The sequence below is a fragment of the Nerophis ophidion genome, linkage group LG22, assembly GCF_033978795.1.
Source record: "Nerophis ophidion isolate RoL-2023_Sa linkage group LG22, RoL_Noph_v1.0, whole genome shotgun sequence".
Taxonomy (NCBI): domain Eukaryota; kingdom Metazoa; phylum Chordata; class Actinopteri; order Syngnathiformes; family Syngnathidae; genus Nerophis; species Nerophis ophidion.
In genome coordinates, this window is record NC_084632.1 from 4,214,683 (window position 1) to 4,237,189 (window position 22,507).

Sequence of the window (22,507 nt, forward strand, 5' to 3'; positions counted from 1 at the left end):
GTCCGAGTGAAGACAATGTTTGTTGCTGTAAACAAACTTCGGACTCACTTGCCTCAACTTGGATTTCTTACAGACATACACAAATATATACACAAATGTATATGTATGTGTGTGTATATATATGTCTATGTGTATATATGTGTACATATATATATATATATATATATATATATATATATATAAGAGGTGTGGGAAAAAATCGATTCGAATACGAATCGAATCGTTTGTTATGCGAGTCAGAATCGATTCTAATTTTTTAAAAATCGATTTTTTTTAATTAATTTTTTTTTTATATATATATATATATATTTTTTTTTTTTTTTTAATCAATCCAACAAACCACTACCATGTTTAAAACATTTTCTGTAATTATAAACAGAAAAATATTACCTTTTAATGAAACAGTATTTGCAAAGTTCTTGTAATTATATATAGTAAAATATTTTTATTTGCAATTATGTATAACAAATGATATTGTATTGTAATTCTCAAACAAAACGTTCTCGTAGTTCTATATGATAAAATATTTTTTTCTTTACATAATATATTTTCTTGTTATTATATATACATATGATATATTTTCTTCTAATTATATGTATGATAATATAATTTATATATATATATATATATATATATACATTCAGTATAATGTAACTTTATATCGGAAAATAAAATTTTCTTATAATTATTCATTATAATAAAATATTTTTCTCTAAGTTAACATTTTCTTGTATTATGTAATAAAATATTGTTTCGCTGTACATAATATACTTGTTCTGTAATTATATATGATAAAATAATAGTTTCCTGTAATTCCATGTTTTTAGTCATACATGATAAAACAATATTTTATTGTAATTATATATACACATAATTGAATTCCTTGTTATTGTATTTATGATAACATAAAGTAGTTTTTTTATCATTTAACTTTTTCTTGTAATTATATATCATAATATTTTTGTAATTATACGTGATATAGTGTACTTTTTCTGTACTTATTTATAGCAAAAATATTACCTTCTAATTAAATGAAATTTAGAATTTTCTTTTAATTATATATAGTAAAGTACGTTTGTTGGTAATATATATAACAAATTATATAATTTTTTTATTTCTCTAACAAAACTTTCTGGTCATTATATCTGATAAAATAATTTATTTTATATATTGATTGCAAAATATTTTTCTTGTGATTATACATACATACGATGTATGATGATATAATTTATATATATATATATATATTAAATGTAATAAAATACTTTTCTCTAAGTTATAACATTTTATTGTAATAATATGGAATAAAAATATTATTTAGCTGTACATAATATACTTTTTCTGTAATTACATATGATAAAAAATAGTTTCTTTTAATTCAATTTTTTTGTTATATAATAAAAAAATATTTTGTTGTATTTATATGTACATATAATATCATTTCTTGTAATTACATTTATGATGACATAAATGTAATTTTTTGCAATTTAACTTTTTCTTGTAATTATATATAACATTTTTGTAATTATATGTGATATAATGTACTTTTTCTTTACTTATCTATAGCTAAATATTACCTTTTAATAAAATATAATCTAGAAGGTTCTTTTAATTATCTATAGTAAAGTATGTTTTTGGTCATTGTATACAATAAAATATTTTCTTTTATATATTGATTGTAAAATATTTTTCTTGTGATTATTTATACATATATTTTCTTGTAATTATTTGTATTAAGATATATTATATATATATATATATACATATATATATATATTAAATCAATATTTTATTGTATTTATATATATAATATATACATACTTATACATATAATATAATTCTTTGTAATTATGTTTATGATAACATAAAATAAATGTAATTTTATATTACAGAAGTTTGTCCTGTAATTGTATATCATAACATTTTTGTAATTATATGTGATATAATGTACTTTTTTGTACTTACATATAATGAAATAATATTGTTATTGTCATGTGTAATGAAAGTATATATTTTTTATCATTTGTTGTTTAATTTTTGCCATAATACGTAAAATATTTTCTTGTATTTCTTTGTAATATTGTCATGAATCATAGTACTCTAGTGTGAAATAAGTGTCTAAGTGTGTGAAATAAGTGTCTAAGTGTGTGAAATAAGTGTCTAAATGTGTGAAATAAGTGTCTAAGTGTGTGAAATAAGTGTCTAAGTGTGTGAAATAAGTGTCTAAGTGTGTGAAATAAGTGCCTAAGTGTGTGAAATAAGTGTCTAAGTGTGCGAAATAAGTGTCTAAGTGTGCGAAATAAGTGTCTAAGTGTGCGAAATAAGTGTCTAAGTGTGTGAAATAAGTGTCTAAGTGTGTGAAATAAGTGTATAAGTGTGTGAAATAAGTGTCTAGGTGTGTGAAATAAGTGTCTAAGTGTGTGAAATAAGTGTCTAAGTGTGTGAGATAAGTGTCTAAGTGTGTGAGATAAGTGCCTAAGTGTGTGAGATAAGTGTCTAAGTGTGTGAAATAAGTGTCTAAGTGTGTGAAATAAGTGTCTAAGTGTGTTAAATAAGTGTCTTAAGTGTGTGAAATAAGTGTCTAAGTGTGTGAAATAAGTGTCTAAGTGTGTGAAATAAGTGTCTAAGTGTGTGAAATAAATGTCTTAAGTGTGTGAAATAAGTGTCTAAGTGTGTGAAATAAGTGTCTAAGTGTGTGAAATAAGTGTCTAAGTGTGTGAAATAAGTGTCTAAGTGTGTGAAATAAGTGTCTAAGTGTGTGAAATAAGTGTCTAAGTGTGTGAAATAAGTGTCTAAGTGTGTGAAATAAGTGTCTAAGTGTGTGAAATAAGTGTCTAAGTGTGTGAAATAAGTGTCTAAGTGTGTGAAATAAGTGTCTAAGTGTGTGAAATAAGTGTCTAAGTGTGTGAAATAAGTGTCTAAGTGTGTGAAATAAGTGTCTAAGTGTGTGAGATAAGTGTCTAAGTGTGTGAAATAAGTGTCTAAGTGTGTGAAATAAGTGTCTAAGTGTGTGAAATAAGTGTCTAAGTGTGTGAAATAAGTGTCTGTGTGAGATAAGTGTCTAAGTGTGTGAAATAAGTGTCTAAGTGTGTGAAATAAGTGTCTAAGTGTGTGAAATAAGTGTCTAAGTGTGTGAAATAAGTGTCTAAGTGTGCGAAATAAGTGTCTAAGTGTGCGAAATAAGTGTCTTAAGTGTGTGAAATAAGTGTCTAAGTGTGTGAAATAAGTGTCTAAGTGTGTGAAATAAGTGTCTAAGTGTGTGAAATAAGTGTCTAAGTGTGTGAAATAAGTGTCTAAGTGTGTGAAATAAGTGTCTAAGTGTGTGAAATAAGTGTCTAATTGTGTGAAATAAGTGTCTAAGTGTGTGAAATAAGTGTCCAAGTGTGTGAAATAAGTGTCTAATTGTGTGAAATAAGTGTCTAATTGTGTGAAATAAGTGTCTAAGTGTGTGAAATAAGTGTCTAAGTGTGTGAAATAAATGTCTTAAGTGTGTGAAATAAGTGTCTAAGTGTGTGAAATAAGTGCCTAAGTGTGTGAAATAAGTGTCTAAGTGTGTGAGATAAGTGTCTAAGTGTGTGAGATAAGTGCCTAAGTGTGTGAGATAAGTGTCTAAGTGTGTGAAATAAGTGTCTAAGTGTGCGAAATAAGTGTCTAAGTGTGCGAAATAAGTGTAAGTGTGTGAAATAAGTGTCTAAGTGTGTGAAATAAGTGTATAAGTGTGTGAAATAAGTGTCCAAGTGTGTGAAACAAGTGTCCAAGTGTGTGAAACAAGTGTCTTAAGTGTGTGAAATAAGTGTCTAAGTGTGTGAAATAAGTGTCTAAGTGTGTGAAATAAGTGTCTTAAGTGTGTGAAATAAGTGTCTTAAGTGTGTGAAATAAGTGTCTGAGTGTGTGAAATAAGTGTCTAAGTGTGTGAAATAAATGTCTTAAGTGTGTGAAATAAGTGTCTAAGTGTGTGAAATAAGTGTCTGAGTGTGTGAAATAAGTGTCTAAGTGTGTGAAATAAATGTCTTAAGTGTGTGAAATAAGTGTCTAAGTGTGCGAAATAAGTGTCTAAGTGTGCGAAATAAGTGTCTAAGTGTGCGAAATAAGTGTCTAAGTGTGTGAAATAAGTGTCTAAGTGTGTGAAATAAGTGTATAAGTGTGTGAAATAAGTGTCTAGGTGTGTGAAATAAGTGTCTAAGTGTGTGAAATAAGTGTCTAAGTGTGTGAGATAAGTGTCTAAGTGTGTGAGATAAGTGCCTAAGTGTGTGAGATAAGTGTCTAAGTGTGTGAAATAAGTGTCTAAGTGTGTGAAATAAGTGTCTAAGTGTGTTAAATAAGTGTCTTAAGTGTGTGAAATAAGTGTCTAAGTGTGTGAAATAAGTGTCTAAGTGTGTGAAATAAGTGTCTAAGTGTGTGAAATAAATGTCTTAAGTGTATGAAATAAGTGTCTAAGTGTGTGAAATAAGTGTCTAAGTGTGTGAAATAAGTGTCTAAGTGTGTGAAATAAGTGTCTAAGTGTGTGAAATAAGTGTCTAAGTGTGTGAAATAAGTGTCTAAGTGTGTGAAATAAGTGTCTAAGTGTGTGAAATAAGTGTCTAAGTGTGTGAAATAAGTGTCTAAGTGTGTGAAATAAGTGTCTAAGTGTGTGAAATAAGTGTCTAAGTGTGTGAAATAAGTGTCTAAGTGTGCGAGATAAGTGTCTAAGTGTGTGAGATAAGTGTCTAAGTGTGTGAAATAAGTGTCTAAGTGTGTGAAATAAGTGTCTAAGTGTGTGAGATAAGTGTCTAAGTGTGTGAGATAAGTGTCTAAGTGTGTGAAATAAGTGTCTAAGTGTGTGAAATAAGTGTCTAAGTGTGTGAAATAAGTGTCTAAGTGTGTGAGATAAGTGTCTAAGTGTGTGAAATAAGTGTCTAAGTGTGTGAAATAAGTGTCTAAGTGTGTGAAATAAGTGTCTAAGTGTGTGAAATAAGTGTCTAAGTGTGTGAAATAAGTGTCTAAGTGTGTGAGATAAGTGTCTAAGTGTGTGAAATAAGTGTCTAAGTGTGTGAAATAAGTGTCTAAGTGTGTGAAATAAGTGTCTAAGTGTGTGAAATAAGTGTCTAAGTGTGTGAAATAAGTGTCTAAGTGTGTGAGATAAGTGTCTAAGTGTGTGAAATAAGGGCCCTGGTCGTCTGAAGGTTGAGAAGAAAATAAGAGTTTGAACTTTCCTGACTTAGTGTGTCAAAGTTGAGGGGATGTTGTGTTTTTTTCCCGCTCCTCATCAGATAAAGGAAGGACTTCCACCCCCCCAGCGCGGTATAAAAGAGGAGTGGTCCTGCCTTCAGCAGCAGCTCTCTTCTGCATGTGATGGCCAACTCTGCTCTGCAGCTCATCGGCTTCTTCCTGGCGCTGAGCGGCCTGGCCGTCACCATGATGGCCACCGTCATGGTGGAGTGGAAGCGCCACTTTGAGGGCAAGTCCCACAGCATCTACGAGGGTCTGTGGATGAGCTGCAGCGGCGAGCACCGCACCACCTGCGAGCTGCACGAGTCCGTCCTGGAGCTGCCATGTGAGTCCAGCGCCGACCTCGGTCTTCCTCTCTTCCTCTCCCCCACAGCTGTATTAAGAGCTCACCTGCTGCCTTTCAGTGGAGATCCAGATAACGCGAGCGCTGCTGCTGCTCAGCATCTTCCTGTCGGCCATGGCCTTGCTGGTGTCCACCGTGGGGATGAAGTGCACGCGCTTCATGGAGGACAAGGCCGTCAAGTCCACCGTGGCCCGCATTGGAGGGATTCTGTTCATGGTCTCAGGTAGGATCACTCAGAACTGTATTTTGGGTCTGCCGCTTTAATGCTAATGAGATGTTTGTCCACGCCTCCTCCCCAATGGGCGATACTGGTATCGATCCCATGAGATAATGTTCAACTTCATTTTATCAATCAATCAATCAATGTTTACTTATATAGCCCTAAATCACTAGTGTCTCAAAGGGCTGCACAAACCACCACGACATCCTCGGTGGCCCACATAAGGGCAAGGAAAACTCACACCCAGTGGGACGTCGGTGACAATGATGACTATGAGAACCTTGGAGAGGAGGAAAGCAATGGATGTCGAGCGGGTCTAACATGATACTGTGAAAGTTCAATCCATAATGGATCCAACACAGTCGCGAGAGTCCAGTCCAAAGCGGATCCAACACAGCAGCGAGAGTCCCGTTCACAGCGGAGCCAGCAGGAAACCATCCCAAGCGGAGGCGGATCAGCAGTGCAGAGATGTCCCCAGCCGATACACAGGAAAGCAGTACATGGCCACCGGATCGGACCGGACCCCCTCCACAAGGGAGGGGGGGGACATAGGAGAAAGAAAAGAAGTGGCAGATCAACTGGTCTAAAAAGGAGGTCTATTTAAAGGCTAGAGTATACAGATGAGTTTTAAGGTGAGACGTAAATGCTTCTACTGAGGTGGCATCTCGAACTGTTACCGGGAGGGCATTCCAGAGTACTGGAGCCCGAAATGAAAACGCTCTATAGCCCGCAGACTTTTTTTGGGCTTTGGGAATCACTAATAAGCCGGAGTCCTTTGAAGGCAGATTTCTTGCCGGGACATATGGTACAATACAATCGGCAAGATAGGATGGAGCTAGACCGTGTAGTATTTTATACGTAAGTAGTAAAACCTTAAAGTCACATCTTAAGTGCACAGGAAGCCAGTGCAGGTGAGCCAGTATAGGTATATATGTATGTATATATGTATATAAAGGTATATACAGTATAGGTATGTATATATGTATATAAAGGTATATACAGTATAGGTATATATGTATGTATATATGTATATAAAGGTATATACAGTATAGGTATATATGTATGTATATATGTATATAAAGGTATACACAGTACAGGCGTAATATGATCAAACTTTCTTGTTCTTGTCAAAAGTCTAGCAGCCGCATTTTGTACCAACTGTAATCTTTTAATGCTAGACATGGGGAGACCCGAAAATAATACGTTACAGTAGTCGAGGCGAGACGTAACAAACGCATGGATAATGATCTCAGCGTCTTTAGTGGACAAAATGGAGCGAATTTTAGCGATATTACGGGGATGAAAGAAGGCCGTTTTAGTAACGCTTTTAATGTGTGACTCAAAGGAGAGAGTTGGGTCGAAGATAATACCCAGATTCTTTACCGTGTCGCCTTGTTTAATTGTTTGGTTGTCAAATGTTAGAGTTGTATTATTAAATAGAGGTCGGTGTCTAGCAGGACCGATAATCAGCATTTCGTTTTTTTTGTTTTATATATATATATATATATATGTGTGTGTGTGTGTACATGTATATATATGTATGTATATATATATGTGTGTATGTATATATATGTATATTTATGTATGTATATATATATATATATATGTATATGCAGTATTTCACACAGGTCAGGCATTTATTTGTGGGGGGGGGGCGATGACCAAGAAGAACGCGGAGTTGAAATATAATTACAACACTTTATGTACATATTTATATAATATTTACATATTTATATAATTTGTAACTACAAGCTCCATTCACAGACAGAGTCCCATTGTTTTTATGGGCGGTGGCGCATGAGTCAAAAGCCGAAAAAAAAAATACATATATTTTTTTTAATTATTAATTTTTTTGTTTTGCTTTTGTGGCGGCCGTAATTTTGTTGTGGCGGGCCGCCGCAAATAAATGAATGTTTGGGAAACCCTGATATGTATATATATATTTATCTGGGGATAGGTTGATTGGCAACACTAAATGGTCCCTAGTGTGTGAATGTTGTCTGTCTATCTGTGTTGGCCCTACGATGAGGTGGCGACTTGTCCAGGGTGTACCCTGCCTTCCGCCAGATTGTAGCTGAGATAGGCGCCAGCGCCCCCCCGCGACCCCGAAAGGGAATAAGCGGTAGAAAATGGATGGATGGAAGGTTGATTGGCAACACTAAATGGTCCCTAGTGTGTGAATGTTGTCTGTCTATATGTGATCAGGTGGCAACTTGTCCAGGGTGTACCCCGCCTTCCGCCCGATTGTAGCTGAGATAGGCGCCAGCGCCCCCCGCGACCCCAAAAAATGGAAAAAGCGGTAGAAAATGGATGGATGGATGTATGTATGTACAAACCCCATTTCCATATGAGTTGGGAAATTGTGTTAGATGTAAATATAAACAGAATACAATGATTTGCAAATCCTTTTCAAGCCATATTCAGTTCACACAATTTGATGCCAGCAACACATGACAAAGAAGTTGGGAAAGGTGGCAATAAATACTGATAAAGTTGAGCAATGTTCATCAAACACTTATTTGGAACATCCCACAGGTGTGCAGGCTAATTGGGAACAGGTGGGTGCCATGATTGGGTATAAAAGCAGCTTCCATGAAACGCTAAGTAATTCACAAACAAGGATGGGGTGAGGGTCACCACTTTGTAAGCAAATTGTCGAACAGTTTTAGAACAACATTTCTCAACGAGCTATTGCAAGGAATTTAGGGATTTTACCAACTACGGTCCGTAAAATCATCAAAAGGTTCAGAGAATCTGGAGAAATCACTGCACGTAAGCGATGATATTACGGACCTTTGATCCCTTAGGCGGTACTGCATCAAAAACCAACATCAGTGTGTAAAGGATATCACCACATGGGCTCAGGAACACTTCATGAAACCATTTTCAGTAACTACAGTTGGTTGCTACATCTGTAAGTGCAAGTTAAAACTCTACTATGCAAAGCAAAACCCATTTATCAACAATATCCTGAAACGCCCCCGGCTAAGATGGACTGATGCAAAGTGGAAAAGTGTTCTGTGGTCTGACGAGTCCACATTTCAGATTTTATTTGGAAACTGTGGATGTGGTGTCCTCCAGAACGAAGAGGAAAATAACCATCCGGATTGTAATAGGCCTAAAGTGTAAAAGCCAGCATGTGTGATGGTATGGGGGTGTATTAGTGCCCAAGGCATGGGTAACTTAGGCACCATTAATGCTGAATGGTCCATACAGGTTTTGGAGCAACATATGTTGTCATCCAAGCAATGTTATCATGGACGCCCATGCTTATTTCAGCAAGACAAGTGTTACAACAGCGTGGCTTCGTTAAAAAAAAGAGTGCAGGTACTAGACTGGCGCGCCTGCAGTCCAGACCTGTCTCCCATTGAAAATGTGTGGTGCATTATGAAGCATAAAATATGACAACAAGACCCCGAACTGTTGAAGGACTGAAGCTCTACATAAAACAAGAATGGTAAAGAATTCCACTTTCAAAGCTTCAACAATTAGTTTCCTGAGTTCCCAAACGTTTATTGAGTGTTGTTAAAAGAAAAGGTGATGTAACACAGTGGTGAACATGCCCTTTCCCAACTACTTTGGCACGTGTTGCAGCCATGAAATTCTAAGTTAATTATTATTTGCAAAAAAAATAATGTTTATTAATTTGAACATCAAATATGTTGTCTTTGTAGCATATTCAACTGAATATGGCTTGAAAAGGATTTGCAAATCATTGTATTCTGTTTATATTTACATCTAACACAATTTCCCAGCTCATATGGAAACTGGGTTTGTATGTACTGTATTTTCCGGATCATAGGGCGCACTGCCCATGAGCAGCTTTATTCAGCTCTTTTCTTCATGCAAAAGGTACACTAGATTGTAAGGTGCATAAAGGGGTCATGTTGTTATATATTTTTTCTAAATGTAAAAGACTTCCTTGTGGTCTACATAACATTAAATGCTGGTTCTTTGCTCAAAACGTTGCATGGTTGATCTTCAAGTCGCTATCTGACAGTCACTTCAGGATGTGCCGTTTTGTGGGCGGTCTTATTCACGTGCCTCCACTTTGACGGCGTCTTCTCCCCGTCATCTTTGTTGTAGCGGTGTAGCGTGCAAGGACGGCAGTGCAAGAAGTGTCAAAAGATGGCGCTAACTGCTTTAATGACATTCAGACTTTACTTCAATCAATAACTCGTGGCTCACGAGTGCAACAACAACGCCTGAAATGTGTCCCGTGAAAAACCGTCCAACCGGAACTCTCTAATAACTAAAGTTCCTTGGGTGATTAATGTCAACTCACCAAACCGGTATGTTTTAGTGCTTTCATGGCGAGATATACGTTGGAAACTTTACACTACTTGATATTAGAAATGGCAACAGTGGAGGATGAACGTCGCATAACAAGAAGATAGAGAAAAAGAAGATTATTGACTACGGTGTCGGCACGGACTACAGTGGCGGACTCGCGTAAATTTTCAGGACTTATGCAGATCCCAAATACACATCAGCAGTTATCAGAAGGTAAAAAAAAGTTGATTTTGCATAATATTGCATAATGTAATATGTCTCTGGGTGCCATTTCGCGGTCCTTAAACACACACCGTAGTAAGACTTGTATCTCCGACTACGGTAGTCGTAACGGGCCGACAATCCATCAAGCGGTGCAGGTGGTATAGCTCGGTTGGTAGAGCGGCCGAGCCAGCAACTTAAGGGTTGCAGGTTCGAATCCCGCTTCCGCCAACCTAGTCACTGCCGTCGTGTCCTTGGGCAAGACACTTTACCCACCTGCTCCCAGTTCCACCCACACTGGTTTAAATGTAAAAATTTGATATTGGGTTTCACTACGTAAAGCGCTTTGAGTCACTAGAGAAAAAGCGCTATATAAATATAATTCGCTTCACAATTTACTTCACTTCAAAGTCATACTAAAATAATTTTGACAGATTTTTGAGCGCCGTGTGTTATGTTCTTTACTTTCAATGCAACATTTAAAATTGTGGTGTTGTTTACCGGCGTCATATTGCAGTCTGCGCGTATCTCGTATGTGCCCAGCATAATTCCGATTATCATTATAATATTGCTAAAAATTTTAAAGTTTTCTTATAAAATTGTGACTTTTGTCAAGTAAAATTATGACTCTTCTCTTAAAATTGCCAAAATGTTGTAAAATTCCAACTTTTATCATAACATTGCACAAATGTTCAGTGTTTCTTGTGAAATTTGGACTCGCATGGAGTAAAATTACGACTTTTATAACGACGCTGCCAAATTTCTAAGTTTTTCTTGTGAAATTGTGACCTTTTTTTGGTGAAATTTCAAATTTTTTTACAACAAGCTTTTTTATATTTGCACAGTATGTATACATTATTAATTTTATCAAAATAAATCTTTATATATCAAGAAAGGGGGGGTCCTAAAGAGGTAGGCATTTTTCAATTTGACTGTGTATCGCTTTTAAAAGGGCTCCACCCCTGGTCAACATATGAAATAACAAGTGTGCGTAAGAAATAGCAATGTGCCCCCTTTGGCTAAATATGATTAAAATATATATATATCATCATCTACCATCTACTGGTCACACTTATCATTACGCCATGTACCAAATAAAATAGCTTTGAGGTCGGTAAGCACAACCAGAATTATTCCGTACATTAGGCGCACTGTCGGTTTTTGAGAAAACGAACGGATTTAAGTGCGCCTTATAGTCCGGAAAATACGGTACATATACGCAGTATGCATGTCAGGTGATTTGAAAAACCATACATACAAAAAATGGGGGGCCTCACAAAAAGTGTGGCGATAACCGCAGAATTTAAAATTGCTCACCAAATTCGTCCTAGCTCCTCGGTACATAACGATATCAAACTATTGATGAAAACTAGTTTGGTCATTAACTATTCATGATTTCAAGTTGTTTATGTTGTCTTGTTAAACATAAATATCTGTAATTTGTGGTTATGACTAAAAGTCATATAAAGAAAAACTCTTAGACAGAAAAATGTCAATTAAAATGTGTATTTTTTTTGTCAAATTCGTTACATACAAAAACAATGTGAGATGTTTTTCCACTTAGCACTTTTTGGGTCACCCTAGCACAGGGGTCTCGAACTCAATTCACCCGGGGGCCACTGGGTGCAGAGTCTGGGTGAGGCTGGGCCGTAAGAAAGTAAAATATCGTAGCTTCCCGGAAGAGTTAGTGCTGCAAGGGGTGTTGGGTATTTGTTCTGTTGTGTTTATGTTGTGTTTGTCATTCTTGTTTGGTGTGGGTTCACAGTGTGGCGCTTATTTGTAACAGTCTTAAAGTTGTTTATACGGCCACCCTCAGTGTGACCTGTATGGCTGTTGACCAAGTATGCGCTGCATTCACTTGTGTGTGTGAAAATCCTTAGATATTATGTGAGTGGGCCGGCACGCAAAGGCAGTGCCTTCTAAAGTTTATTGGCGCTCTGTATTATGTTTTTTATTTTCAATCTAAGACTCCTTCCGTTCCTGCTTTTTGTGCACCCTTGTTTGTTTTAGTTACCATGGTTACTTATTATTTCCACCCGCTTATGATTAGTGTTCACCCGCTCACCTGCTGCCTAAACACTAATGAGAGGCATTATTTAAACCTGCCTTGCCCTCCAGTAAGTGCTGGAGTATTGTTTGCTGTTTGCTGTTTACTGTGGACTGCCTTTTTTTTTGGAAGCTGAGAGCTATACCCTGGATCCCGAGTCCTGTCCCTGTTTGCTGTTTCCTGGTTTCTGGTTTGTGTTTTCCTTGCCTTATTTTTCTGAACATTAAAACCATGTTTTCATTTTCCAAGCCTGTCATCTCTGCATCTTGGGGTTCGTCACCACCACTTCGTGACACTTTGTACTTTTCCCTACGTCCGTGTACCACTCCGTACAGCGGCGTTTTAAAAAGTCATTTATTTTACTTTTTTAAACTGGTACCGATAATTTCCAATGTTACATTTTAAAGCATTTATCGGCCGGTAATATCGGCAGTCCAATATTATTGGACATCTCTACAAATAACTGTTTGAATTGGTCTTGGTTATCGCGGACTGTTATTACTCACGGTCAGTAATATCCCTCGTCTCCATGGCAATATCCCACTCATTTGCCGCTTTTCCACTAAGGCAGGGGTAGGCAACCCAGAATGTTGAAAAAGCCATTTTGGAGCCAAATAACAACGCTGTCAAGCACTAACATTAAACTTTCATATTAAGGTGGGGACCGCGAAATAACGTCCCGCGGGCCGCGGGCCGCGTGTCTGAAACCCCTGCCCTGGCAGTACCTATAAAACACCACCGGGGGTGCTGTTGCGCCGTTTGTCGCTCATCAGAGGGTGAATAGTTTTACTTTTGTGATGCAATCTATGATACTCACCAATGGTGAAATGCTACTCTGAGCTCCACAAAGTTGTTGTGATGGCCACAGTTTGACTCTGGAACAGACTACAGCCATTTATTTCAAAGGCAGACAGCCCAAGGAGGGACACCGTGGACTTTCTCAACCAAACTTTATTGATTTTAGACTTTGATTATAGATTTGCTGTCCTCATTTGCACCTGTTTGTGTGCTACCGGCCCTTTAAGAGCCGCAATTTGGTGGTGGTGGTTTTTTATTTGTTTATTTATATATTTTTTTTAATAATGTTTTTTTTCTTTGTGTAGGTATTCTGACTTTCAGCGTTACTTCCTGGTTCGTCAAGAAGATTGTTCATAAGGTCCATGAGTCTCATCATCTGCACAGGTAACACACACACACACACACACACACACACACACACACACACACACACACACACACACACACACACACACACATGCATTCGTGTATTTCTGACCTTCTTGAGACCTGAGAAAAATGCCTCCCTCTTAGGACCAGCCTTTCTAGATATATAAAGATGTGTATTTACAACATTAATAATATATACATACTATGCAAATATAAAAAAGCTTGTTGTAAAAAATTAGACATTTCACAAGAAAAACTGAACATTTGTGCAATGTTATGATAAAAGTTGGAATTTTACTCAATAACAGTCAGAAAATATTGGCAATTTTATGAAAAGAGTCGTAATTTTACTTGACAAAAGTCACAATTTTACAACAAAACTTTAACATTTCTGGCAATATTATATTAATAATCAAAATTTTGCCTAGCAAAATGATGACGAAAGTCATACTTTTACTCAAAATTGTCACTGTTTTACAAGAACAACAAAGAAATTGGCAAAATTGTGATAAAAGTCTGAATTTTATATGACAAATGTCACCATTTCGCATTAAAAAGTAATAATTCTACATAAAAAAGTAATACTTTTGCAAGAAAATATTGCAATAAAACAGAAAGAATATGAGGTTTTATAAGAAAAAAGTCGACACATTGTGAGAAAAAAACTGCTTTTAGTTCATTTATTTATTTTTGGGGTTTGTAATTATTTTTTAATCTTCATTATTTACTTCAAGTTATTACAGTATGTCTCTATATACGTGTATATATATAATTATTTATTTCTTTTAATTAATTTTGGCCAAAGGGAGCACATTTCAATTTCTTACACACACTTGTTATTTCATATGGTGACCAGAGGTGGAGCACTTTTAAAAGCGACAAACAGTCAAATTGAAAAATGCCTACCTCTTTAGGACCACCCTTTCTTTATAGATAAAGATTTGCTTTGAGAACATTAATAATGTATAAATACTGTGCAAATATAAAAAAGCTTGTTGTAAAAAATTTGAAATTTCACAATTTCACCAGAAAAAAGTCACAATTTCATAAGAAAAATTTAGAATTTTGGCAGTGTTATAATAAAAGTCGTCATTTTACTCAACGCAAGTCCAAATTTCACAAGAAAAACTGAACATTTGTGCAATGTTATGATAAAAGTTGGAATTTTACTCAATAACAGTCAGAAAATATTGGCAATTTTATGAAAAGAGTCGTAATTTTACTTGACAAAAGTCACAATTTTACAACAAAACTTTAACATTTCTGGTAATATTATATTAATAATCAAAATTTTGCCTAGCAAAATGATGACGAAAGTCATAATTTTACTCAGAATTGTCATTGTTTTACAAGAACAACAAAGAAATTGGCAAAATTGTGATAAAAGTCTGAATGTTATATGACAAATGTCACCATTTCGCATTAAAAAGTAATAATTCTACATAAAAAAGTAACACTTTTGCAAGAAAATATTGCAATAAAACAGAAAGAATATGAGGTTTTATAAGAAAAAAGTCGACACATTGTGAGAAAAAAACTGCTTTTAGTTCATTTATTTATTTTTTTGGTTTGTAATTGTTTTTTAATCTTCATTATTTACTTCAAGTTATTACAGTATGTCTCTATATACGTGTATATATATATATAATTATTTTATTTTTTTTATTAATTTTGCCCAAAGGGAGCACATTTCAATTTCTTACACACACTTGTTATTTCATATGTTGACCAAAGGTGGAGCACTTTTAAAAGCGACAAACAGTCAAATTTAAAAATGCCTACCTCTTTAGGACCACCCTTTCTATGTAAATAAAGATTTGCCTTGAAAACATTAATAATGTATAAATACTGTACAAATTTTAAAAAGCTTGTTGTAAAAAATTAGATTGTGCAAAGTTATGATAAAAGTCGGAATTTTACTCCATAACAGTCACAAAATGTTGGCAATTTTATGAAAAGAGTTGTAATTTTACTCGACAGGTCACAATTCTATAAGAAAACTTTAACATTTCTGGCAATATTATAATAATAATTGGAATTTTGCTCGGCGAAATGATGACAAAAGTCATACTTTTACTCAAAATTGTCACTGTTTTACAAGAACAACAAAAAAATGGCAATGTTGTGATAAAAGTATGAATTTTATATGACAAATGTCACCATTTCGCATTAAAAAGTAATAATTTTACATAAAAAAAGTAATACTTTTGCAAGAAAATATTGCAATAAAACAGAAAGAATATGAGGTTTTATAAGAAAAAAGTCGACACATTGTGAGAAAAAAACTGCTTTTAGTTCATTTATTTATTTTTTTGGTGTGTAATTGTTTTTTAATCTTCATTATTTACTTCAAGTTATTACAGTATGTCTCTATATATGTGTATGTATGTATAAATATATATATGTATATATATATATATATATATATATATATATTAGTAATTTTGGCCAAAGGGAGCACATTTAAATTTCTTACACACACTTGTTATTTCATATGTTGACCAGAGGTGGAGCACTTTTAAAAGCGACAAACAGTCAAATTGAAAAATGCCTACCTCTTTAGGACCACCCTTTCTATATAAATAAAGATTTGCCTTGAAAACATTAATAATGTATAAATACTGTGCAAATATAAAAAAATTAAAATTTTACAATTCCACCAGAAAAAAGGTCACAATTTCATAAGAAAAGTTTTGAATTTTGGCAGTGTTATAATAAAAGTTGTCATTTTACTCAACGCAAGTCAAAATTTCACAAGAAAAACTGAACATTTGTGCAATTTTATGATAAAAGTTAAAATTTTACTCACTAACAGTCACAAAATATTGGCAATTTTATGAAAAGAGTCGTAATTTTACTCGACAGGTCAGAATTCTATAAGAAAACGTTAACATTTCTGGCAATATTATAATAATTGGAATTTTGCTCGGCGAAATAATGACAAAAGTCATACTTTTACTCAAAATTGTCACTGTTTTACAAGAACAACAAAGAAATTGGCAAAATTGTGATAAAAATCTGAATTTTATATGACAAATGTCAGCATTTCGCAATAAAAAGTAATAATTTTACATAAAAAAAGTAATACTTTTGCAAGAAAATATTGCAATAAAACAGAAAGAATATGAGGTTTTATAAGAAAAAAAGTCGACACTGAAAAAAAACTGCTTGTAGTTCATTTATTTATTTTTTTGGTTTGTAATTGTTTTTTAATCTTGATTATTTACTTCAAGTTATTACAGTATGTCTCTATATACGTGTATATATATAATTATTATTTTTTTTAAATTAATTTTGGCCAAATGGAGCACATTTCAATTTCTTACACACACTTGTTATTTCATATGTTGACCAGAGGTGGAGCACTTTTAAAAGCGACAAACAGTCAAATTGAAAAATGCCTACCTCTTTAGGACCACCCTTTCTATATAAATAAAGATTTGCCTTGAAAACATTAATAATGTATAAATACTGTACAAATATAAAAAAGTTTGTTGTAAAAAATTAGAAATTTTACAATTTCAAAGGTCGCAATTTCATAAGAAAAATTTAGAATTTTGGCAGTGTTATAATAAAAGTCGTCATTTTACTCAACACAAGTCAAAATTTCACAAGAAAAACTGAAGATTTGTGCAATGTTATGATAAAAGTTGGAATTTTACTCAATAACAGTCACAAAATATTGGCAATTTTATGAAAAGAGTCGTAATTTTACTTGACAAAAGTCACAATTTTATAACAAAACTTTAACATTTCTGGCAATATTATAATAATCGGAATTTTGCTCTGCAAAATGATGACGAAAGTCATAATTTTACACAAAATTGTCACTGTTTTACAAGAACAACAAAAAATTTGGCAATATTGTGATAAAAGTCTGAATTTTATATGACAAATGTCATCATTTTGCATTAAAAATAATAATTGTACAAACGTAAAAAAGTTATAATTTTACGAGAAAATATTCCAATAAAACAGAAAGAATATGAGAAATTTTTCCAAATTTGATAAGAAAAAAGTCGACACATTGTGAGAAAAAAAATGCTTTTAGTTTTTTTTTTTATTTGTCATGTTTTGTTCGTAATTGGTTTTTAATCTTCATTATTTACTTCAAGTTATTACAGTATGTCTCTATATATGTGTATGTATGTATATATATATATATATATATAAATTTAGGCCAAAGGGGGCACATTTCAGTTTCTTACACACACTTGTTATTTCATATGTTGGCCAGAGGGGGAGCACTTCAAATGTTTTCACACACACTTGTTATTTCGTATGTTGAGGGGTAGCACTTTTAAAAGCGACACACGGTCAATTTGAAAAACCCCTCCTTTTTGGGACACCCTCATTTAATCCTGACTTTGGAGCAATGTTCACGGACTCTAGTATTTGGCTCTCTGTTAGATGCAATGTTATTGGGACCATGATTTATGTCACCACTTGTTCACACCTCCTCCTATGGAATCTACTTTTCCTTCTTGGTGTCTCAAGAAGGGTAGAAATATAACAACACACTTTAAATGTTTTCACACACACTTGTTATTTCATATGTTGAGGGGTAGCACTTTTAAAAGCGACACACGGTCAATTATTGGGACACCCTCATTTAATCCTGACTTTGGAGCAATGTTCACGGACTCTAGTATTTGGCTCTCTGTTAGATGCAGTGTTATTGGGACCATGATTTATGTCACTACTTGTTCACACCTCCTTATATGGAAGCTACTTTTCCTTGGCGTCTCAAGAAGGGTAGAAATATAACAACACACTTCAAATGTTTTCCCACACACTTGTTATTTCGTATGTTGAGGGGTAGCACTTTTAAAAGCGACACACGGTCAATTTGAAAAATCCCTCCTTTTTGGGACCACCCTCATTTAATCCTGACTTTGGAGCAATGTTCACGGACTCTAGTATTTGGCTCTCTGTTAGATGCAGTGTTATTGGGACCATGATTTATGTCACTACTTGTTCACACCTCCTCATATGGAAGCTACTTTTCCTTCTTGGTGTCTCAAGAAGGGTAGAAATATAACAACACACTTCAAAAGTTTTCACACACACTTGTTATTTCGTATGTTGAGGGGTAGCACTTTTAAAGGCAACACACGGTCAATTTGAAAAATCCCTCCTTTTTGGGACCACCCTCATTTAATCCTGACTTTGGAGCAATGTTCACGGACTCTAGTATTTGGCTTTCTGTTAGATGCAATGTTATTGGGACCATGATTTATGTCACCACTTGTTCACACCTCCTCATATGGAAGCTAATTTTCCTTTGTGGTGTCTCAAGAAGGGTAGAAATATAACAACACACTTCAAATCTTTTCACACACACTTGTTATTTCGTATGTTGATGGGTAGCACTTTTAAAAGCAACACACGGTCAATTTGAAAAACCCCTCCTTTGTGGGACCACCCTTATTTAATCCTGATTTTGGAGCAATGTTCACGGACTCTAGTATTTGGCTCTCTGTTAGATGCAATGTTATTGGGACCATGATTTATGTCACCACTAACAAGTGGTGACATAACTTGTTCACACCTCCTCATATGGAAGCTACTTTTCCTTCTTGGTGTCTCAAGAAGGGTAGAAATATATCAACACACTTCAAATGTTTTCACACACACTTGTTATTTCGTATGTTGAGGGGTAACGCTTTTAAAAGCGACACACGGTCAATTATTGGGACACCCTCATTTAATCCTGACTTTGGAGCAATGTTCACGGACTCTAGTATTTGGCTCTCTGTTAGATGTAATGTTATTGGGACCATGATTTATGTCACCACTTGTTCACACCTCCTTATATGGAAGCTACTTTTCCTTCTTGGTGTCTCAAGAAGGGTAGAAATATAACAACACACTTCAAATGTTTTCACACACACTTGTTATTTCGTATGTTGAGGGGTAACACTTTTAAAAGCGACACACGGTCAATTATTGGGACACCCTCATTTAATCCTGACTTTGGATGTTCACGGACTCTAGTATTTGGCTCTCTGTTAGATGCAATGTTATTGGGACCATGATTTATGTCATCACTTGTTCACACCTCCTCATATGGAAGCTACTTTTCCTTCTTGGTGTCTCAAGAAGGGTAGAAATATAACAACACACTTCAAATGTTTTCACACACACTTGTTATTTCGTATGTTGATGGGTAGCACTTTTAAAAGCGACACACGGTCAATTTGAAAAAGCCCTCCTTTGTGGGACCACCCTTATTTAATCCTGACTTTGGAGCAATGTTCACGGACTCTAGTATTTGGCTTTTTGTTAGATGCAATGTTATTGGGACCATGATTTATGTCACCACTTGTTCACAAGCTACTTTTCCTTCTTGGTGTCTCAAGAAGGGTAGAAATATAACAACACACACACACACACACACACACACACACACACACACACACACACACACACACACACACACACACTCCAAGCATTAAAAAGCGGACTTTGAACTGAGTTTTTGTGTGCAGTTTTGAGTTTGGCAGGGCGGTGTTTGTGAGCTGGGCCGCCGGTCTCCTGACGACGGCCGGCGGAGCGTTCCTGAGCTGCGGGCGGTGCTCCAGGTCCTCGGCGTCCAGTTCCATAAGCTCCAACCACCTCACGCCGCCAAGCCCCTCGGCGACGGTGTGCAGCCAAAAGGTGTCTGATCACAATCAATGTCATGACTACTGAGTCATTATTATTGTTGTCCATCAACACTTGTACTAAAACACACTACTGCTTTTATTACTAGCAATTCTTTTTTTTTACTCTATTTTTTATATATGTTTTTAAAAAATATATATATTTGTTTTTCCTTACTAGGATTTCTTAAATATACTTTGTATTGTCGCATACTATAAATGTTTTTATGTACAGTTCTTCGGTGAGAATAAAAATGCAATAATTGCTTAACTTTGATGTGATTTTCCGGGCTGAAGGAACTCCTCGCACCGTGTCCGAGTATTCAAGTCCTGGGCAGAAACGCACAATCAGATGAGACAGAGTCGCACAGGAAGTGCAGCAAATGATTGTTGTGATTGTGGCTGATTGTGAGGATGTGCATGATCGTTTCCTCGCTCTCTTCATCTCTCAGCTCTCGCTTTAAAATTAACCCCGTCTTGTTTCCATTGTTTACGTCAGGTCCAAACACTGATGACATCTGTTAAAAGGCCTACAGAAATGTTCTTATTTAAACGGGGATAGCAGGTCCATTCTATGTTTCATACTTCATCATTCCGCGATATTGCCATATTTTTGCTGAAAGGATTTAGTAGAGAACATCGATGATAAAGTTTGCAACTTTTGGTCGCTAATAAAAAAGCCTTGCCTGTACCAGAAGTAGCAGACGATGTGCGTGTGACGTCACGAGTTGTGGAGCTCCTCACATCTGTACATTGTTTACAATCATGGCCACCAGCAGCAAGAGCGATTCGGACCGAGAAAGCGACGATTGCCCCATTAATTTGAGCGAGGATGAAAGATTTCTGGATGAGGAAAGTGAGAGTGAAGGACTCGAGAGAATAAAAAAAAAAAAAAGGCGAGGGCAGTGTGTCACGGCTTGGTGCAATAAGTATTACGAGGAACCCAAGGATGCAGACGAACAAAAGGTGAGTAGAAAAGTCTCTTTATTCAGCAAAACTTACTTACAACTAAGGGTGCTCCATAAAGGAGAGAACTAAGGACGACGAAGCAAAAGGTAAACTCAAATTCGAACTGAACTTAGGCTGGAGTTTGCAAGACGTGCAACTATCAAACTAAGACGGAGGCTGGATGGCACCAGGAGCGATCAGGAATACGCGTAGCAAAGTACATGGAAGATCTCGGAGTGGTTGAATCGCCGAGTGCCACCCAGCTGCCGAGGAGCAGGTTAAATATCCTTTAAGTCTTGCCTGTACCGGAAGTAGCAGACGATGTGCGTGTGACGTCACGGGTTGTGGAGCTCCTCACATCTGAACATTGTTTACAATCATGGCCACCAGCAGCTAGAGCGATTCGGACCGAGAAAGCGACGATTGCCCCATTAATTTGAGCGAGGGTGAAAGATTTCTGGATGAGGAAAGTGAGAGTGAAGGACTCGGGAGGAAAAAAAATAAAAAAGGCGAGGGCAGTGTGTCACGGCTTGGTGCAATAAGTATTACGAGGAACCCAAGGATGCAGACGAACAAAAGGTGAGTAGAAAAGTCTCTTTACTCAGCAAAACGTACTTACAACTAAGGGTGCTCCATAAAGGAGAGAACTAAGGACGACGAAGCAAAAGGTAAACTCAAATTCGAACTGAACTTAGGCTGGAGTTTGCAAGACGTGCAACTATCAAACTAAGACGCAGGCTGGATGGCACCAGGAGCGACCAGGAATACGCGTAGCAAAGTACATGGAAGATCTCGGAGTGGTTGAATCGCCGAGTGCCATCCAGCTGCCGAGGAGCAGGTTAAATATCCTCAAATGGAATTGGAAACAGCTGTGCACGTCTCGCAGCTCCGCCCACGAGAGAAAGGCAGGAACTGCAGGGGAAAGAGAACTGGAGTGAGGTCAAAAGGTCAACTGCACCAAAGAAAGGAAAACTGGATACAAATCACTAGGTGGCAGCAGGTGGTGACACAGTGAGAGCGATTCAGATGTTATTAGACACATTTACTAGGATAATTCTGGAAAATCCCTTATCTGCTTATTGTGTTATTAGTGTTTTAGTGAGATTATTGTGGTACCTGAATGTCGGTGGGGTGTGGCCACGAGTGTGGTGACCGCCAGTGTCTCCGGTTGGTGGATGTAAGAGAGTCCGCAGCTGCAGCAGGCCGCAAACTCCGCTCATATCTACGGTAACAGCCGACTTATTACCACAATTTTCTCACCGAAACCTGCCGGTTGACATGTGGTCGGGAACCATGTTCGCTCGACCGCTCTGTTCCATAGTAAAAGCTTCACCTTCGGGAATGTAAACAAGGAAACACCGGCTGTGTTTGCGGTGCTAAAGGCAACTGCAATACACCGCTTCCCACCTACATCTTTCTTCTTTGACGTCTCCATT

The 22,507-nt window shown here is 35.9% G+C and overlaps 1 protein-coding gene across 2 annotated transcripts in view; it reads left to right on the forward strand.

Annotated features, from left to right (window-relative positions):
• The window catches only part of LOC133540453 (claudin-1), a 30,584-nt gene extending 10,190 nt beyond the window's left edge, over positions 1-20,394 (forward strand). For both annotated transcript variants that reach the window (XM_061883063.1, XM_061883064.1), the window contains 4 exons: positions 5,250-5,533; positions 5,613-5,774; positions 13,416-13,494; positions 19,971-20,394. In XM_061883063.1, coding sequence (XP_061739047.1) covers positions 5,332-5,533; positions 5,613-5,774; positions 13,416-13,494; positions 19,971-20,172 — 645 coding nt within the window. In that variant the 5' untranslated portion in view covers positions 5,250-5,331 and the 3' untranslated portion in view covers positions 20,173-20,394. The remainder of the gene's footprint in view (positions 1-5,249; positions 5,534-5,612; positions 5,775-13,415; positions 13,495-19,970) is intronic.
• The last annotated feature ends 2,113 nt before the right edge of the window (positions 20,395-22,507 follow it).